The sequence below is a fragment of the Populus trichocarpa genome, chromosome 1 (assembly GCF_000002775.5).
Source record: "Populus trichocarpa isolate Nisqually-1 chromosome 1, P.trichocarpa_v4.1, whole genome shotgun sequence".
In the NCBI taxonomy this organism is placed as follows: domain Eukaryota; kingdom Viridiplantae; phylum Streptophyta; class Magnoliopsida; order Malpighiales; family Salicaceae; genus Populus; species Populus trichocarpa.
In genome coordinates this window covers 42229159-42245423 of record NC_037285.2, presented here as the reverse complement: position 1 = coordinate 42245423, position 16265 = coordinate 42229159, and the positions used below count along the sequence as shown (strand labels likewise).

Below are 16265 nucleotides of genomic sequence, written 5' to 3'. Positions count from 1 at the left end.
CACTTGGGGAGCTGTGTCAGAAGAGAGATAATAAAGACAGGATTATAAAGCAACTTCCCAGAAGAAAATGAGGGCGTTAGTTAAGGTCTGGGCGGCTGCTTGTTTTGGAATTAAATTTTGTTTTTTAAAATATATTAAAATAATTTTTTTTATATTTTTAATATTAGTTAATCAAAACTATTTAAAAATACTAAAAATAAATTAATTTAAAGTAAAAATATTTATTTATTTATTTTTTTAAATACTTTTAAAATATAAAAACAAACAAATTCCACGTGGTGAAAATAAAAAGGAGATTGACGTATTGTTCTTCAAGATAAGGCACTAAAAAGGTACTTCTTTTTCTTCCCACAAAACTTCATATTATAACACATATCTTGTTGTCAACTAAGGATCCCCACTCAATAATTACATGGCCCCTCTCCAAAATTTGATTCAATAATAAAAGAAAAATCAAGGAGAAAAGAGAGAGAAAAAAATTTATAAGCTATTCCTTTAGTGAAATCATTCAATAATCCCCGTATTGATATTGTGATTTGAAGAATTAAAAAAGAGAGTTAAAATACCTTTAAAAAACATTGTAGTTTTACATTAAAAAACAATATATATCGGAATAATATAGTGATGATTTTGACTCTTCACCTAAAAAAACTTAGCGCCGGATAGGAAGGATATTAAAGTCTTTTTACAGGATCGATTGTCATTACCAAATTGATCAGGAACAACTAAGTATTTTTTTTATTTTAAACCTCGTTTGTTTGTTGGAAAGTAGTTTCTTTTTGGAAAGTGAATTCCGAGAAATTGAATTATTTTCTGATGTTTGGTAGTGTAATGAAAAATAAGTTAGAAAACACTTTCCAGTGTTTTGTTATGTCATGGAAAATGAGCTGGAAAATAACGTATTAATATTTTATTTTTCTCAAGTAAATTAAAATAATGAGGAACAAATCTTACAAATTAAAAAGTTGAACGAGAATGAAATTGAAAAAAAAATATAATTTCATAAATTATCTCAAATTTTCAAGGAAAACACTTTCATGGAAACCAAGCCAAATTTTCCTTTGACTGTAAAATGTTTTCCGTTGATTAACTTTTCTAATAGCAAATAAACACAGAAAAGTTTGGAAAGTGGTTTCCCGGAAACAACTTTCCGGCAAACAAGCATAGCTTTAATTGTATAGTAAAACAACTAAAATATTATTGGAAGTAAATAAATTAAATTTGGCCTCAAGAAGCATTTTAGTATTTGCATGATGATTTTTTTGTTATTATAATATTAGCCGAGATGTAATTTGATATTTGATCAAATATAAAAAAATAATAAGCAATTAAAAGGCACAACGAAACAATCAAAATATCCTTAAAAGTAGAAATTTTAAAACTAGTGTCTTAGAGCTTTTTTGTTTTCATAATGATTTTTTCATTATTATCAAATCATTTCAGGGGCAATTTGGTATTTACCTAAATAAAAACACAAAAAAAACATGCATGTGTATGATATCGGGAGGCGCCCGGGCACTTCATGCCACGCCTGTGGTGCCTTTCGACATCCAAAAATACTTTCTCCATGTCACTAGAAGCGCCATCATATCCTCTTCCCTATGAAACTGTATGTGTTGGCATTGATGGTTCGATTCGTGGTCATTAAGTATTTTTTCACCATGTTTTCTTTTTTTTCTTTAAAAAATTATAGTTTGACCCTTCTTGTTGTTGATTTTTTAAATTTAATCCTTATTCTTTTAATTTCTAATTTTTACTCTAAATTTTTTTATAATTTTTTTTATTATCAATTTTATCTATGAATCTCAGTTTGCAAATATTACATTTAAGTTTGGTATGACTCCGTTGTGCCCACAAGTAAAACATGGCTGGGCCATCCACGTTCTTAAACCACGTAAATTTTGTCCTCTCTTCGACAACGCATTTATTGCTTGGGGTCATCTTCTCTCTCTCTCTTCCGAACCACCAATTCTTCTTCACAACAAGAAGTAAATATGGCGGACGTCTTTTTTTGGGTTAATGAGGTGGAAGATTAAGGTGGAGGAAAAATTTAGCCGTTAAAACACTATGATATATTCATATCGAGTTTATTTCACTGATAAATTGGGAACACAAACTATACATAATGAGTTTTGCCGATATTTATTATTAAATTATTTTAATTTTAATGAAAAAAAAGCTCAATTATATAATTTTTTCAATTATGAAACAGCTATTTTTTTTTATTCTTTTCTTTTTTTTAAAATCTTATCATCAAACTACTTTTTTATTTAATCATTTTATGGTCTAATTTCATGAGATATGATTTTAAATTATAGTACAAATATTAAATTAAAAGACATAGGACACAATGTATAACACAAAGAAAATGTGTGGCAAATCTCAAAGTTTTAGAAATTTCATTTGTCTCGAAAGCTTATTTTGTTTATTTTTCCATCCTTGAGTTTTTAAAAAGAAAATCTATGAAAAACAATGAATGAAAAAGAAAGTTACTGGCTGGTCATCTTCTTACAACAAAAATGGCTACTCTTAGTATTAAAGTGTTCCTTTCAATAAGAGAAGTTCGATGGTAATTGTTTTTTTTTTTCTATAAACATGCATTAAAAAGTAGACCGCGTCCATTTAGATTTTCTAATTTGATTGATTTTAATTTTTTAAGTGATTTTGAGTTGGGTATTAGGTATAGCTTATGAGGGGGTCTCCTTCCTAAAAAAAAGCCTTTCTGATTGCCTCTGCCCGTATCTCTTAAAGCTACGACATCCCCATTTTTCTTCTTGGACAATCCGGGTGGGACGCCTCCGGTCCGGTAGGGTTCTTGTCTTTCTCTTTCATACGACCCGCATGCACGTGTTAAGCATGTAGGTTTTGATCTTAGCGCCTTTTCTCTTCTTTTTTTTTCTTTGGATTATGATACTTCTATTGTACCCACGGTGTGGTACACCAGACACCAACGAGGTTGGTAGGTGATTTATAGAGGTTTTTATGGTGTTTGTAGGTGAATATAGATGAAAAAACAGTTTTTTAGGCCAAACCCCCTGCTTTTCTACCCGCCACAAGGTTGGTCAAATTCTAGGTGGCAACCCAGTAGGCAGCAGGCCGCCTGCTACTGCTACTACATGCGATCTATTGTCCAATATAAAAAGAAAAAGGAGTAGACACCATGTTATCCGTTCTTTAAAAAAAAAAAAAAAGCACTAGCCTAGGATTTTTAATTAATGTTAGGTATGTGGACTTGACTTACAGATCAATGCAGTTGGACTCTTTTTAAAGGGCCATACATGTTGGGCTACACAAGCTCGCATGCCTAGCCTATTTTTTTCTATCTAGTTTCTTTTCTAACAACATATATTTTTATTATCATATAATTAAATAAAAATTATTTTAGAAAAACAATGTTATTAAGCTCAGCTGAATCCAACACATGAGTCACGAGTTTGACAGAGTAGTTCGGGTTGATCGATCGAAGATATTATCATTTCAATATTTGATTTTTTTTTACTTCTTATACATTAAATTTTGAGTTTATAATCAAAATTTTACTTATAAATATAAAATATATTATTAATATCTGCATATTTTCTTTTCTATTTGAAAAAACTTTAATCTGAACCGTAGCAAAAACATGGGCCAAGAATCCTAAAAAAACCATAGTAAATTGAGGTTTTTTCCTCAATCCTCCTCCTGAAGTAAAAAACTTTATATAGCATAGTAAAAAACTTTAATCTGAACCGTAGTAAATTTTGACTCCAAATTTATATAGCAATTGAGGTTTTTTCCTCCTCCTCCTCCTCCTGAAGTGGATCTTTTGTTAAAAAAACATAGGCTTATCTCCTCTGGCAATCCTGTGGGGGCATTTCCCCTCTCAATGTTTTTTTTTTATTAAATCCATACTCTTACTAATTTTAGGTAATTATACACATTTACTAAAAAAACCATAGAAAAAGAGTCGTTTTTAGAACAAATCATAGAAAAATCATTTTACCCATGATATCATCAAACTTTAATGCTTGTAACAATCAATTGAGGTCATTCTTTCCACTTTAATTTATAATGAGCATTAATGTTTCTTGAACCAACTTAAAATGATTATTTCTCCACTCATCAAAATCAGGAAAAAAAGAATTTGTAATCATTGTTAAAAGGATAATTCATTGCTAAGATTTAAATTATATATAAATAAACTCCATCAATCTTTTACTTCAGGGTTAAAAACATTGTATTGTGGACTGCTACAGTGCAATGATGTCTGTCTTTTATTAGAAAATATGACTGGCTTTTTTATGGGGTAAAATAATCTTTTTAGAGGATTCATTTGGTTTCATGAAATTAATGGGAGGTATTATGGTCTATTAACTATTTTTGCACATTTAAATTATATAAATACCCTTAAAAAGTAAACAAAAAATTAAAGGGTAAGAGGGGCTTTTTGCCATTTCATTTTTTAAAAATAAGAAAATTACTTCATTGCCTGTCAAGTAAAAAAAATATAAAGAAGGGGTCAAGGGGTATTTTAGTATTCATATAATGTTTTTCCTGTTATAATATATTTGAATTAGGGGCAAATGAGTCTTTTAACATATATATAAAAAAGTTGCTAGGGCGTTAGGAGCACGCGCCAATATAGCCACCGATGCCCTTAAGGCGACGCGTGCTACATCTTTTGATATCCAAAAAGATCCAATCGCCATGTTTCCTCAAGCGTTTAGTGGCGGGGCAGCTAATGGGACGATGATTGTAGGGAAATTCACAACAGTGAGATTTTTTTCTCCCCCCCTTATTTTCTCTTTTCTCTCCTTGAAATTTATATCGAGTTAGCCAAAATCCAGAGTTGTCCTTCAATTTATTTTTTCTTTCAATTATAGTTCTTTTTTTTTATCGGTCTTTATTTGTTTTGGATTTTTTTTTGTTTTTTTCTTTTAATTTCATCAATTTCCATTTGGTTTTATTTAAATTTTATATCAAATATGATACTTAAACTTTTAATTGCTGTTTTTTCAATTCTTTTCTTGATTTTTTTCCAGTTTTTTTTCTTAATATTTTTTTTCATTTATTTTTTACTCAATTCTTGTTCCCATTCTCTTAATTTCTTTTTTTTTTTAATTTTTAATTTTGTTTATTTTTTTTTCAATTGTTTCCCTCAATATATTTTTCATTTAATATTTTATCCAATTTAGGTCCTCATTCTTTTAATTATTTTTTTTATCCCTTCTTATTTTATGGAATTATCTCGGGTCACGAGTTAGTCAAGTTATCCCGGGTTGTTTTAGATTTTTTTTCAATGTTTTTTCTGTGTATTTTTCTTTATTTCATCATTTGACATTAGACTATTGGGTCTTAAACTTTCTGATTTTTTATGCCCTTTTCTTATGGGGTTATCTCGGGTCGAGGGTTAGTCAGGTTATCCCGGGTCACGGGTTAGTTAAGTTAACTCAAGGTGACTTAAGTTTTTTTGTATTTGTATTTGCATCTATTTTATATTTTAGTGTTAACAATTTTTTTTATCAACTAATATTTGCATTTGCAACTAATATTTTTTTTATCAACAATTTTTTAAAATAAAAATATATAAAATAAGAAAGATAGCTAAGATAAGATATATTTGTATTTGCATCTATATTATTTTTTACTAGAAAAATTAGCTTTCTATTTTAATATTTAATTAGTGTTAATAATTTTTTTTATCAACTAATACCTTTTAATTTATTTTATAAAATATAAATAACATGTTTCCATCGTTTCTCAATTGAAAAAAAATATAAAACATTAAAACGAATCCTTGATACATTTGTTTTATCCTATTGTATTAAAGATTAATTTAAATTCAACTCAAGACCAATTAAAGTTAACTAGAAGATTAATTATTTTTATTTTAAAAAAATCTTCGTGCAATTTTTTCTTTTATTATGTTTGAATCTTGAACTCAAGACCTTTTTTTTTTTTTTTAAATAAGTGTTATTGGGCCAGACGCTCGTGGGCTTAGGAGCATTCTTCTTCTCCTTTCGTTATTGGCTCCAAAATCATTTCCGTTTCCCTTTACCCTTCAGTATTGGGCTAACTCTTCTAGCCCATTTACTGTCCAACCCAAAATTCGATAAAATAAAACATCTTAGCAGCAGAGAAGTGTGGTCATATGGGATATAAAAGGATGTTTTAGGTAATGTTATATTTTAAAATAATTTTAATTTTAATTTTTTTTTAATATAGCATATTAAAAAAAAATTAAATATAATATTGTTTTCTTAATTTTACTTGATTTCTGGAACGCAATACTGACCATAGTTATCAAACCCGGCTCGGTGGTTGACCCGGCCAAGGGATCGGGTCTCGGGTTTTATGGGTCAACCCGGATCAGCTCGGAGAAATTAAAAAAAATAATGAAGTTTAAAAAAATATTTTAAAAATTTTTTTATCACACTTTGAAAAGATACTATGTTATGCTTTTAAGTTAAAGTATTTAAACCAAAATTTTTTTTTATCCCACATTGAAAAAACATAACTTTTTTCTTGTGAACATAGAGTATATATATGAAAGGGTTTCAAATCACACATTGAAAAGATCTATGTTATCCTTTTAAGTCGAAATATTTAAACTAAAATATTTTTATTCTATATTTAAAAAACATAACTTTTTTACATTGAAAATGTGAAAAAACTCTTATGTTTTAGTTTATTTCTTATTATTATAAACTGTAAAATAAACTTTATGCATTTATAATTTTTTTGAATAAAAAAACTAAAATAATTATTTTAATAGATTGAAATCAAAATCCTGCACGTAGCTTAGACAATTACTGTCTCTTTAGTCTTCACTCCCCCGCTCTCTCTCTATCTGAAAGGAAAAAAAAATAAAAATAAAAATTCCTTTACTCCCCCCGCTCTCTCCATCAGATCCCACCTTCACCGGCGATCACCATGTCCTGAGCAACCATTGCTCGATCTCTTTCTCTCCTCTCCTTCATTCCCCTCCTTCTCCTCTCTCCCGCTCTTACCCTGAGTCAGTCGTAACTCGCAGAGCTCGTTATTTAAGTTTTATGAGTTTCGTTCCTGAGTTTGACTCAAATCTGTTAGTTTTTGTGAGATTTAAATTTTAGGTTGATTGGTGTTTATGGATCGAGTTTTGATTTTGCAAATGACAGTTTATGCATTACAAACGCCGAGTCTCGTCTGGGTTTGCCCGGGTCGCCCGGGTCATGGGTTGACCCGTCGGGTCAACCGGGTCTTGTCGGTTTTTTGCATTTACCGGTCTTTCTCCTAACCCGGATCGGTCCAGTCACCGGGTCGACCCGCCGGGCCCGTCCGGATTTAATAACTATAATACTAACAGTAATTATTAGCTAGGCCCGAGGAGTCAGAATGGACTCATAGCATGACTCACACATGTAATGCCAAGCTCTATATGTACCGAGTACATACAAAACATTTGGGTCAGTGATTATATTTTTTAAGAAATTAGATTTTTGTTTTTATTTTAAATTAATATTTTAGTATTTTTAATCATTTAATGTATTAATATTAAAAGTAAATTTTAAAAAACAAGAAAAATATTATTTTAATAAAAATAATAAAAATAGAACTCCTCCAGATCGCCTTGTAGGTTTTGTGAACCATCACTTGGAGTAAATCAAAATAGTCCCTCTAGTTCAAGCAACCTCTCTAGTCAATACGAAAAAGGCTTCAACTTCTTTCTTGTTCCGCAAGAAAGAACGAAATAGGGAAAGTAATGCTGTACTTAAATAGAACTACCCCAAATTTCACAAATTATTTCCAATATTTTGTAAACCTATTTAGTTATCTAATTTACCCTGAACCCTCTCTCTCTATATATACTAATGTTGCCCAAAAGCTAGCCGTGTTTTCCCTATGCCAGAAGCTGTAGACTCCTCTTCTACAGGTATGGCGCCATCGATCTCCATGTATCGATATTTTGTTTTTTGGTTCATGAGCTCTGTATTATTTGACGCTGAATTTAGTTCTCCAATCTTTTGAATGTGATCTTTTGCTATCTCCTTTATTTACTTGTTCGTTCTTGCCTAAACACTGCATTGATTAATTCTTATTTGATGAAGGATTATAACAATCTTATATAGGATTTACTGCAACCCACATTCGTAATTATTATATAGAAATAATTAACTTTTTCTTAGGAAAAACTATATTATTATCATCACCTCTTGTAATTTCGGAACAAAACTGTGGTTTCTAATTGCTTGACAGTCTTGTTTTTGTTAACAAGTCCAGAATCTCCTGACAGTTTATATTAGTTTAGCTCATATGAAATTAATAAAGTCTTGCTAGAATGAGATATTTCTAATAAGGGGAGAGCCGATTAGGGCAATTCCCTTTTGATTTTATTGTGAGACTTCCAAATAATGGAAGGGAAATTGTTCAACTAACATTATTTCCTTTCCCTTTTCCCTTTGTATCTTTTAGATTGCCAAATAGTTACTGTTGGTTAGTCTCTCCAAGAAATCAATTGATTTCTCTCAAAAACATTATCATGGAAAAGGAAGACACGAAGTTGATGAAGCTTGAAAAAATGGACAAGGATGACTACCCTGAAGAACTCAGAGAGCAAGGAGCAGCAGCTCTACTTCTTTCCTGTCTACTGCACACAAGGCTTAGCTGCAAAACTGCTTTGGCTTTGGATAAAGTGAAAAGCAATATCCTTGGTGGTGGAAAGAGGAACCAGAATTCACACTCCAGCAGAAGGCGTCCAAGAGTTTCTCCAACTCAAAATCCTGGAGCTGCGGTCAGAAGAAACCATTTTGATGATCAACAAGGTGAAGGCAACAGTAATGCTGCTGCTAGAAACTTGCCAGGAGAGCCACCAATACGAAGCCTAGAAGTAGCTCTCAGGCTCATTGAAAACTACGATCCCCATGAAGTCCCCTCAATTCCAGGTTTAAATGGGATAATTGGAAGATGCAGCAAGCCTTTTGAAAAGCAGTTGACAGAGAGTGATTTGAGGGATGATCAAAGCAGGCTGTCAATTAACAAAGCAGATGCACAAAAGTACCTCTACCCATTGCTGAATGAAGATGAGAATCTTGCTGAAGGAATCAACGTGACCACTTATGACCCTAATGGCAAGGAATTCGAGATGGTATTCAAGATCTGGGTGTCCAAGATTCATGTCCTCATTGGAGGGTGGAAAGCATTCTTCCATGAGCATCAGTTGAGGAAAGACCAAGACTTTGTTACTCTGTGGATGTTTCGAAGACTAGACACAGAAAAGCTTTGCTTTGTGATCAATTGGAGGAGATTACCAGGTGTCACCACACCGATTAAAAGGAAAAGGGTCAGGATGAATAAGTCCATGGATCAGTTGACTTGCTGACCAGGGCCGGAACTAGGAGGGGTTTGCAGGGCAGGAGCCCTGAATTTTTTTTCCAGCTTTTCTCCTTCAATAAACTATACTTTTATTTTTCTTAAAAAAAAATAAATTTTAGCATTTTAGCATTTTTCTCTTTAATTTAGCCTTTTAAACTAAAATCCCTAGCTCCCCCACCGTTGCCGACATTCTCGCAAGTTGGATTGGTGGATCGATTTTGTTAAGTTAAGTGAATTCTTTAGTTTATTAGTGTAAAAAACAGCTGAGGTTCTTTTAGTTACTCTACTATTTGGTATTTGGCATGGAGACATATAGTACAAGGTAGTTGGTAGTATAGTTAATGTAGTTAGAGTACTACATCTTTTGGTTTAGGACCGGGTGTGGAAACAAACATTTATTAAAACTACTTGGTATATAACTCTCTCTTGTGTTTATTTAATATCTCGGTATATTGTATCCCGTATCTCTGAAAGTCCTTTGAATTTAAAACTTACACAGGTCTACAATACAATGTACTTAATTTTTATCAAATAAATAAGGATAATGGTATTTGAACTCGTGACCGCTTCGTCATCAAGGCTCTGATACTATTTTAAAGAACCAATTTAACCCAATAACTTAAACTGTTAGGTAACGTCTCATGATATGATTTATATTATTCTCTAATATTATATTTTTTAAAAGTATTTTTTATTTAAAAATATATTAAAATAATAATTATTTATTTATTTTTGCCATCAACGTATCAAAATCATTAAAAAAATACTTTTTAAAAAATATTAATTTAATGTTTTTTTAAAATCAATTTATTTTTAAAAATCATAAAAAAAATTAAAATTACCGTCAAACGCAAATCTCGACCTCTATTCTTGATGGATTCTCATCTACCTCTATGCTAATGATTCTTGTTAAAGAGAGGGGCTTTTAATAGCTGATTCTTTTATTTATTTTTACAGTCCTTATGGGTGATGGGTGAAAAAAAAAAACTGAGAAAATCGAATCGTAAAAAAAAATTGATTAAAATTTTGAAAAAATCGACCGGTTTGATTTTGGTTTTATAAGCCTAAAACCGAACTAAATCGAACCCAAACAAAAAAAAACCAGAAAAAAAATGAGTCAAACTGAAAAAAAACCGAGCCAAACTGGAAAAAACGAGCCAAACCGGTAAAAAACTGAGCAAAACCGAGCCAAACTGGAAAAACCGAGCCAAACAGGAAAAAACCGAGCCAAACCGGAAAACCAAGCCAAACTGGTTTGAACCAGTTTTTTACCTAAAAAACCGAACCGAACCGAAACCTGTCGGTTTAACTGGTTTCGGTTCGGTTTCGTTTTTCTTTTTTAATTTGATTATTTTTTTTTTATAAAAACCAAATCAAATAAAAAATGATCACCCTCATCCCTGTAAAACAATATCAACCATAGGGGTTACTTATTGTATGAAGATTTTACCGGAAAAAAAATAGAAAAAAAAAACTATAGTAACGAAGAAATGATCAAAACTTGCATTAATCAGAATTTCTTGTGAAAGTCCCCTTAGTAGTTCGATGGCTCAGTGGTTCTTTCTCTTTTGCAAAAGCAAGCAGTGTCTTCAAGTCCAAGCGGTGTCTTCAGTTTTCAGACACTCGAAATGGGTCACCTCAAGACATTGCTACATATGGATACATACTGTCTTTATTACAAGCTAATGTCTTGTCCATTTTACTAATTAGTTTATATGGAAATAAAATTGTTTTTCTTAAGATAAGAGATCATTCAAATTCCATTAAAATAAAATAATTTTCTAGTATAATTTATCCTTTTCTTATTAATATATTATTTTCAACAATAAAAAAGATTTTTTGAGCTATATTTATTATTTGATAAAGACTGAGATAAAAAAAAATTATATCTCCAACTAAAATCCATCTTCTTATTAATGCACTCCTTTTTATAACCACTTTTCTCTAGATTTTTTTTTTAAAATAACAACTTATTACAATCCCAGAAGCAAGTTTTAATTTAAAAAAAAATTAATGTTTTGATAGTTTTAAAATGAATATATTAAAAAAAATATAAAGCTAATATACTACTTGCACATTGCTGAAGAAAATGTTTTAGAATTTATTTATTATTTAATTAGATGATAATAAAATTAGATATTTATAAGAAAGATAATCATTGAAGAAGAAAAAATCTCGAAGATATGTACAAAATGTTTGTTAACTGATATGATAATTTTATTTTAAAAATAAAGTAAAATTGAATGATATTTAATAAAAAAAATTTAAATATATTTTTAATTATTTTATTTTTCATGAGATTTAATTAAAATTTAAGAAAAGGTTTTAAAAAAATATCATAAAGATATGTATATATATAAACATATGAAACATCACAAACAAGACATTAAAATAAGTTTTTTAGATATTTTATTTTAATTTTAACTTTAACACATTAAAACTATTAAAAAACATAAAAAAACTATTTTCTTCAAATAAAACATATTTTCAAAACACAATAAAAAATAAAAGTCACATAACTTAATCACTTGATAAAAACTCTCTTCTTTACCAATAAAATAAAATAAAAAAACTCCCCAGAAATAGCAATAGCAAAGAAAGAAGGAAATATTGTTGTTGTTATTATTATTATTATTTCAAATTCAATTCAATAATAATCCCATCTTCAGTTTTTGTTAATAAACATCTTTTTATATTTTTATTATTTTCTTTTTATGGGTTCCAATTTTGTTTCTTGTAGGTGGTTATTATGGGGAAATCTTCTTCTTCTATCAAATATTCATCTTAGGTATTATTCTCTTAATTCGGTACCCAATTCTTCTTTGCTATCAAGGGTTTTCTTATTTTCTGTGCTTTTTTCGATTTCTTTTTGTGTTTTGCTCCTTGCGAATTCAATTGATTGTTGAAAGATTTGTCCTTTATTAGGTTGTTCATTAAGGTTAGACAATTGGGGTTTTTCCTGTTTGAGATTTCACGCGCATTACTAACATTTAGGTTTGAGATTTTAGAGGTTGTTGATTTGGTGTAAATGGGTTTTTGTTTTAATTCCGTTTGTGCGTGTGTCTGTAATGGATGTTGCGCCTTTAGGGTCGTACAAGGAAGAGAGAAGATACTTGGAGAAGTAAATCAAAGAAGTCGTGGCGTCGTGATGATTCAGAGTCTTATTCCGATGATGATTCGAGAAGTTCACTGTCTGCCTCGTCTTTTGATTCTGAGAATAGTTACAGAAGTTGAAGGTCCAGGTCTCTCGCACTAGAAAGGATGTGAAGGGGACTAAAAAGAGGGCCCGTGCTTGGTCTTCGAGTAGTGAGGAGTCTCCTCATGTGAGAAAGCGAAAAAGGTTTAAAAGAAATGATGAGAGGAAGAAAACGCACAAGAAGACGAGGAGGAAAAAGAATGCTAGGAGAGATTCAAGTGTTAGTTCTAGTAGTACAGAGTCACGGAGCTGTTGAACTTGTCACAGTACTAGTAATCAGAGTGATGAGAGTGAATATGAGAGGCGCAAGGGCAGGCTTGAAAAAAGAGAGGATGAAAGAAGAAAACCAGAGAATACTAGAAGTGGAGATGAAAGGAGGAGATACTGGTCAGGAAGTTGTTCATTATGCAGTAGATATGATGGAGGCAGTGATATTTTTATGTCAAACACAACGATTGGTGAGAACCCTTCAAAGCGGCCGAGGTCCGTTATTATTCTTCCTGGGGAGGATAATGAGACGAGAGAATTGGACAAGGATAAGCATAAAGAGGAGATGACATATGATGATGATGATGATTACCCTTCTTCTAGAAACAATGGTAGTAATGACGGGCTAAATAACATGGAGAAAAGGCCCATGGAGGATGAAAAAAGAGAAGATTATGCTGCTTCCAATATTGAAGGTAATGAAATCACAGAAAATGACAAGCATAGTTTTGAAACCCGACCCGGTTATCGACCCGGTCAAGTGATCGGGTCACGGGTCAGATGGGTTAACCCGGGTCAACCCAAAAAAAAAACCTATAAAAAAAAACACATAACTAGTTACAATGCAACACTTATATAAACCAAATTTAAATTATAAACCAACAACATAAATTTAATTCAATATCCAAAACACAAACAAAATATAAATTCTAAAATATTTAAAACAAAACATCCAACCACATAAATTCTAAATCAACAACACATTCACTTTTGTTGAATGAACACATTAAGTTCTTCTGTGTCCATAGAAGCAAAATTTGGATCAAATGTCGATGGAATTGAGCCAATCTCGTCAACACCTAATAAATCATCTGCATGCTCATTTGAAACTTCATCGTCACAATCATCTTCAATATCATTAACATTTATGACATCTACATTTCAAACACAATTAATAAATAAATATTATGTGTTAAACAAAACTTTATTTTAAATAATATTTATCACTAAATAATCAATCATTAATTACCATCATCTAAAGTATCTTGCATGGTCATAGTTGATAGAGCTTGGTGAAAACTCTCTGTTTCTTCAGCTGTCAAGATTGACGGGTCATCTTCAACTACCCAATTTTCAATGTCACAAATTGTCTCAACATTAATTGGATCATAATTTCATCCTTTCCAATAATTCCTATATATTAAAAGTGAAGATAAACACAATAAAAGTATTAATAATATTACTAAACAAGATAAAATAATATTTAAGGAATTAGAGAAAAGAAAAATACTTTTGTTTCAATCTTAGATTGTAGTGGACGTAAACAAGGTCATTAAGCCTTTGGTGCTCCAATCTATTTCTCTTCTTGGAATGAATATGTTCAAACATACTCCAATTTCTCTCACATCCCGAAGAACTACAAGTTTGACTTAACACTCGTATAGCCAACAGTTGTAGATTTGGAGCGCTGGTTTCATATGTCATCCACCATTCATCTATATAAAAAAAAAATAAGTAAAAGGAGACTATGTCAAATAATATTTTTAAATATAAAAATTATATACCTGGAGGCATAAGGGTGCGATTATTTATTGCGGACACTCGACCAAAGTCATGTTCAGCATTCCTAAACAACTTCATCTCACTTGTAATCTTACTTTGCAATGGTAGATTTCCATGTGCATACTTCTCAAGAACATCTAGAAGTCCAGAAATGGTGCTCATATGTTTATCCATTATATTTGCATCATATTGAAATCGAGGATTCAACCAAAATGCCGCTGCATAAAGATGTCTATAAAATTGTCCATCCCATCGATTACTGATAATGTCTATGAAAGGTTTCACTCTAGCCTTTCTCTTTTGAAATCTCCTCATCATTTCTTCTTTTGCATGATGAATAGCATCATACAAATATCTCTTCGAAGGTCTATCATCACCATCAACCATTAGTAGAACTCGAATTAAAGGCTCACTCATTCGCACAATTATTGCACATTCTTCCCAAAACAGAGAGTCTAGCACACTCTCAACAAACTTTTTTCCTTTGCTATCTTTAGCATAAGCAGATGAGACCCATTCCCTAGATGTCACCATAGCTCTCAACTCATCTTTATGAGCTAAAATGCTTTGCAATGCAATGAAATTGGTAGCAAAACGAGTAGGAGCAGGACGAAGTATTTCTTTTCCTCCAGTGAACTTCCTCATCAAATACAATGGATAACAATGATTATAAATGTACTTTGTGATACCAGAAGCATGCTCAACAACACAACAAACCGACTGCAATTTACCAATGTCCTGGAGTATGAGGTTGATGCAATGAGCAGCACAAGAAGACCAAAATATTGAAGGAAATTCTTCCATCAATAACTTGCCAGCAGCAACATAATTTGCAGCATTATCAGTCACCATATGCACAATGTTTTCTACCCCAACATACAAAACAACCTCTCTAAACAACTGATACAACAATCTAGCAGTCTTTGAGACATCTGATACATCCACGGTTTTCAAAAAAACTGTTCCTTTAGGACAATATACTAAGAAGTTAATTAAAGTCCTCCTCTTCTGATCTGTCCATCCATCAGTCATTAATGTGCAACCAGTCTTCTTCCAAATCTCTCGATACGTCTCAACATAAATCTTGACTTCATCAACCGCTTTTGCCAAGTAATAACCACTGAATAGCATGCAAGTTTGGTCCTTTATAACCAGGACCCATGGCTGTTACAGTATCTATGACATGCTGATAATACACAGAATTAACAGCATTAAATGGCACACATGCATCAATCATCCACTTCGCTAAAGCAAGATCACACCGTTCAACTGCTTCCTTCCTTTGCCAACAATTCTGAATAGACTTTTGAGCACCAGGAGTTGTTCTCGGCATGAAATATGTCCCTAATATTGCAGATTTCTTCTGCTTTCCACAACTTGTAGTCGATTGTTTTACAGTGCTGGTGCTTTGAATCTTTTTCTTTTTTGCAACCTTCGGTGGTAACATATGTTTTTTAGTACTGACATCCTCATCATCCTCATCATCACCATCATCATCATCTTCTAATTGCCTAATCATCATCTCTTCATGCTCCCTTTGTCGTGCATTAAATGGATTGAATTCTGCTTGCATTTCTCTAACTCTTTTTTTTGTTTCAGCATTTCCTTTAAGATTCAAAAGCATTTGATGTCGAACATCAGGAGGACATTTACGACATTGTTCAACTTCTCCTTTAGCTCCAGCTAAATGTTGCTTAAATCGATTAATGCCACCACCCGCAAATACTTTAGCACAATATAAACAAACTAATTTTGTTTTTTTACACCCAACACTAAGTTCAGGAGCTTCTCTACAATGACCCCATGCCAAATCTGTTCTTCCTCTACTACCACTTGACATGGAAATTGAAGGTTGAGATGATTGGGCCGTTGAAGGATCACTACTTGGAGTACTACCATCATGTGAAGACATTTTCAGAACCTAACATAATTTACAAGAGGGAATATAATTTCAAGCCAAATCACTTTG

General features: G+C 31.6%; 2 protein-coding genes across 2 annotated transcripts; one reads left to right on the top strand and one right to left on the bottom strand.

Moving 5' to 3' along the window:
- Window positions 1-7773: 7773 nt before the first annotated feature.
- LOC18095551 (uncharacterized) lies at window positions 7774-9459 on the top strand. The gene is made up of 2 exons (XM_006370159.3): window positions 7774-7891; window positions 8431-9459. Exon 2 carries the CDS (start codon window positions 8498-8500, stop codon window positions 9335-9337), a length of 840 nt encoding a protein of 279 aa, XP_006370221.1. The 5' UTR covers window positions 7774-7891; window positions 8431-8497; the 3' UTR covers window positions 9338-9459.
- A 4039-nt stretch (window positions 9460-13498) lies between these two features.
- LOC112325016 (uncharacterized) lies at window positions 13499-15743 on the bottom strand. The gene is made up of 4 exons (XM_052447677.1): window positions 15395-15743; window positions 14299-15309; window positions 13764-13856; window positions 13499-13641 (listed from the first exon to the last, which is right to left on the bottom strand). The coding sequence occupies exons 1-4, from the start codon at window positions 15741-15743 to the stop codon at window positions 13499-13501; spliced, it is 1596 nt and encodes a 531-aa protein (XP_052303637.1).
- Window positions 15744-16265: the final 522 nt, after the last annotated feature.

Coding starts and splice junctions, on each gene's coding strand:
- LOC18095551 (XM_006370159.3), top strand. CDS start 8,498: ATGGAAAAGGAAGACACGAAGTTGATGAAGCTTGAAAAAATGGACAAG.
- LOC112325016 (XM_052447677.1), bottom strand. CDS start 15,743: ATGTTACCACCGAAGGTTGCAAAAAAGAAAAAGATTCAAAGCACCAGC. Junction 13,857..14,298: donor TCGCACCCTTATGCCTCCAG/GTATATAATTTT, acceptor AAAATTGGGTAG/TTGAAGATGACCCGTCAATC. Junction 13,642..13,763: donor GCAAGATACTTTAGATGATG/GTAATTAATGAT, acceptor ATGATATTGAAG/ATGATTGTGACGATGAAGTT.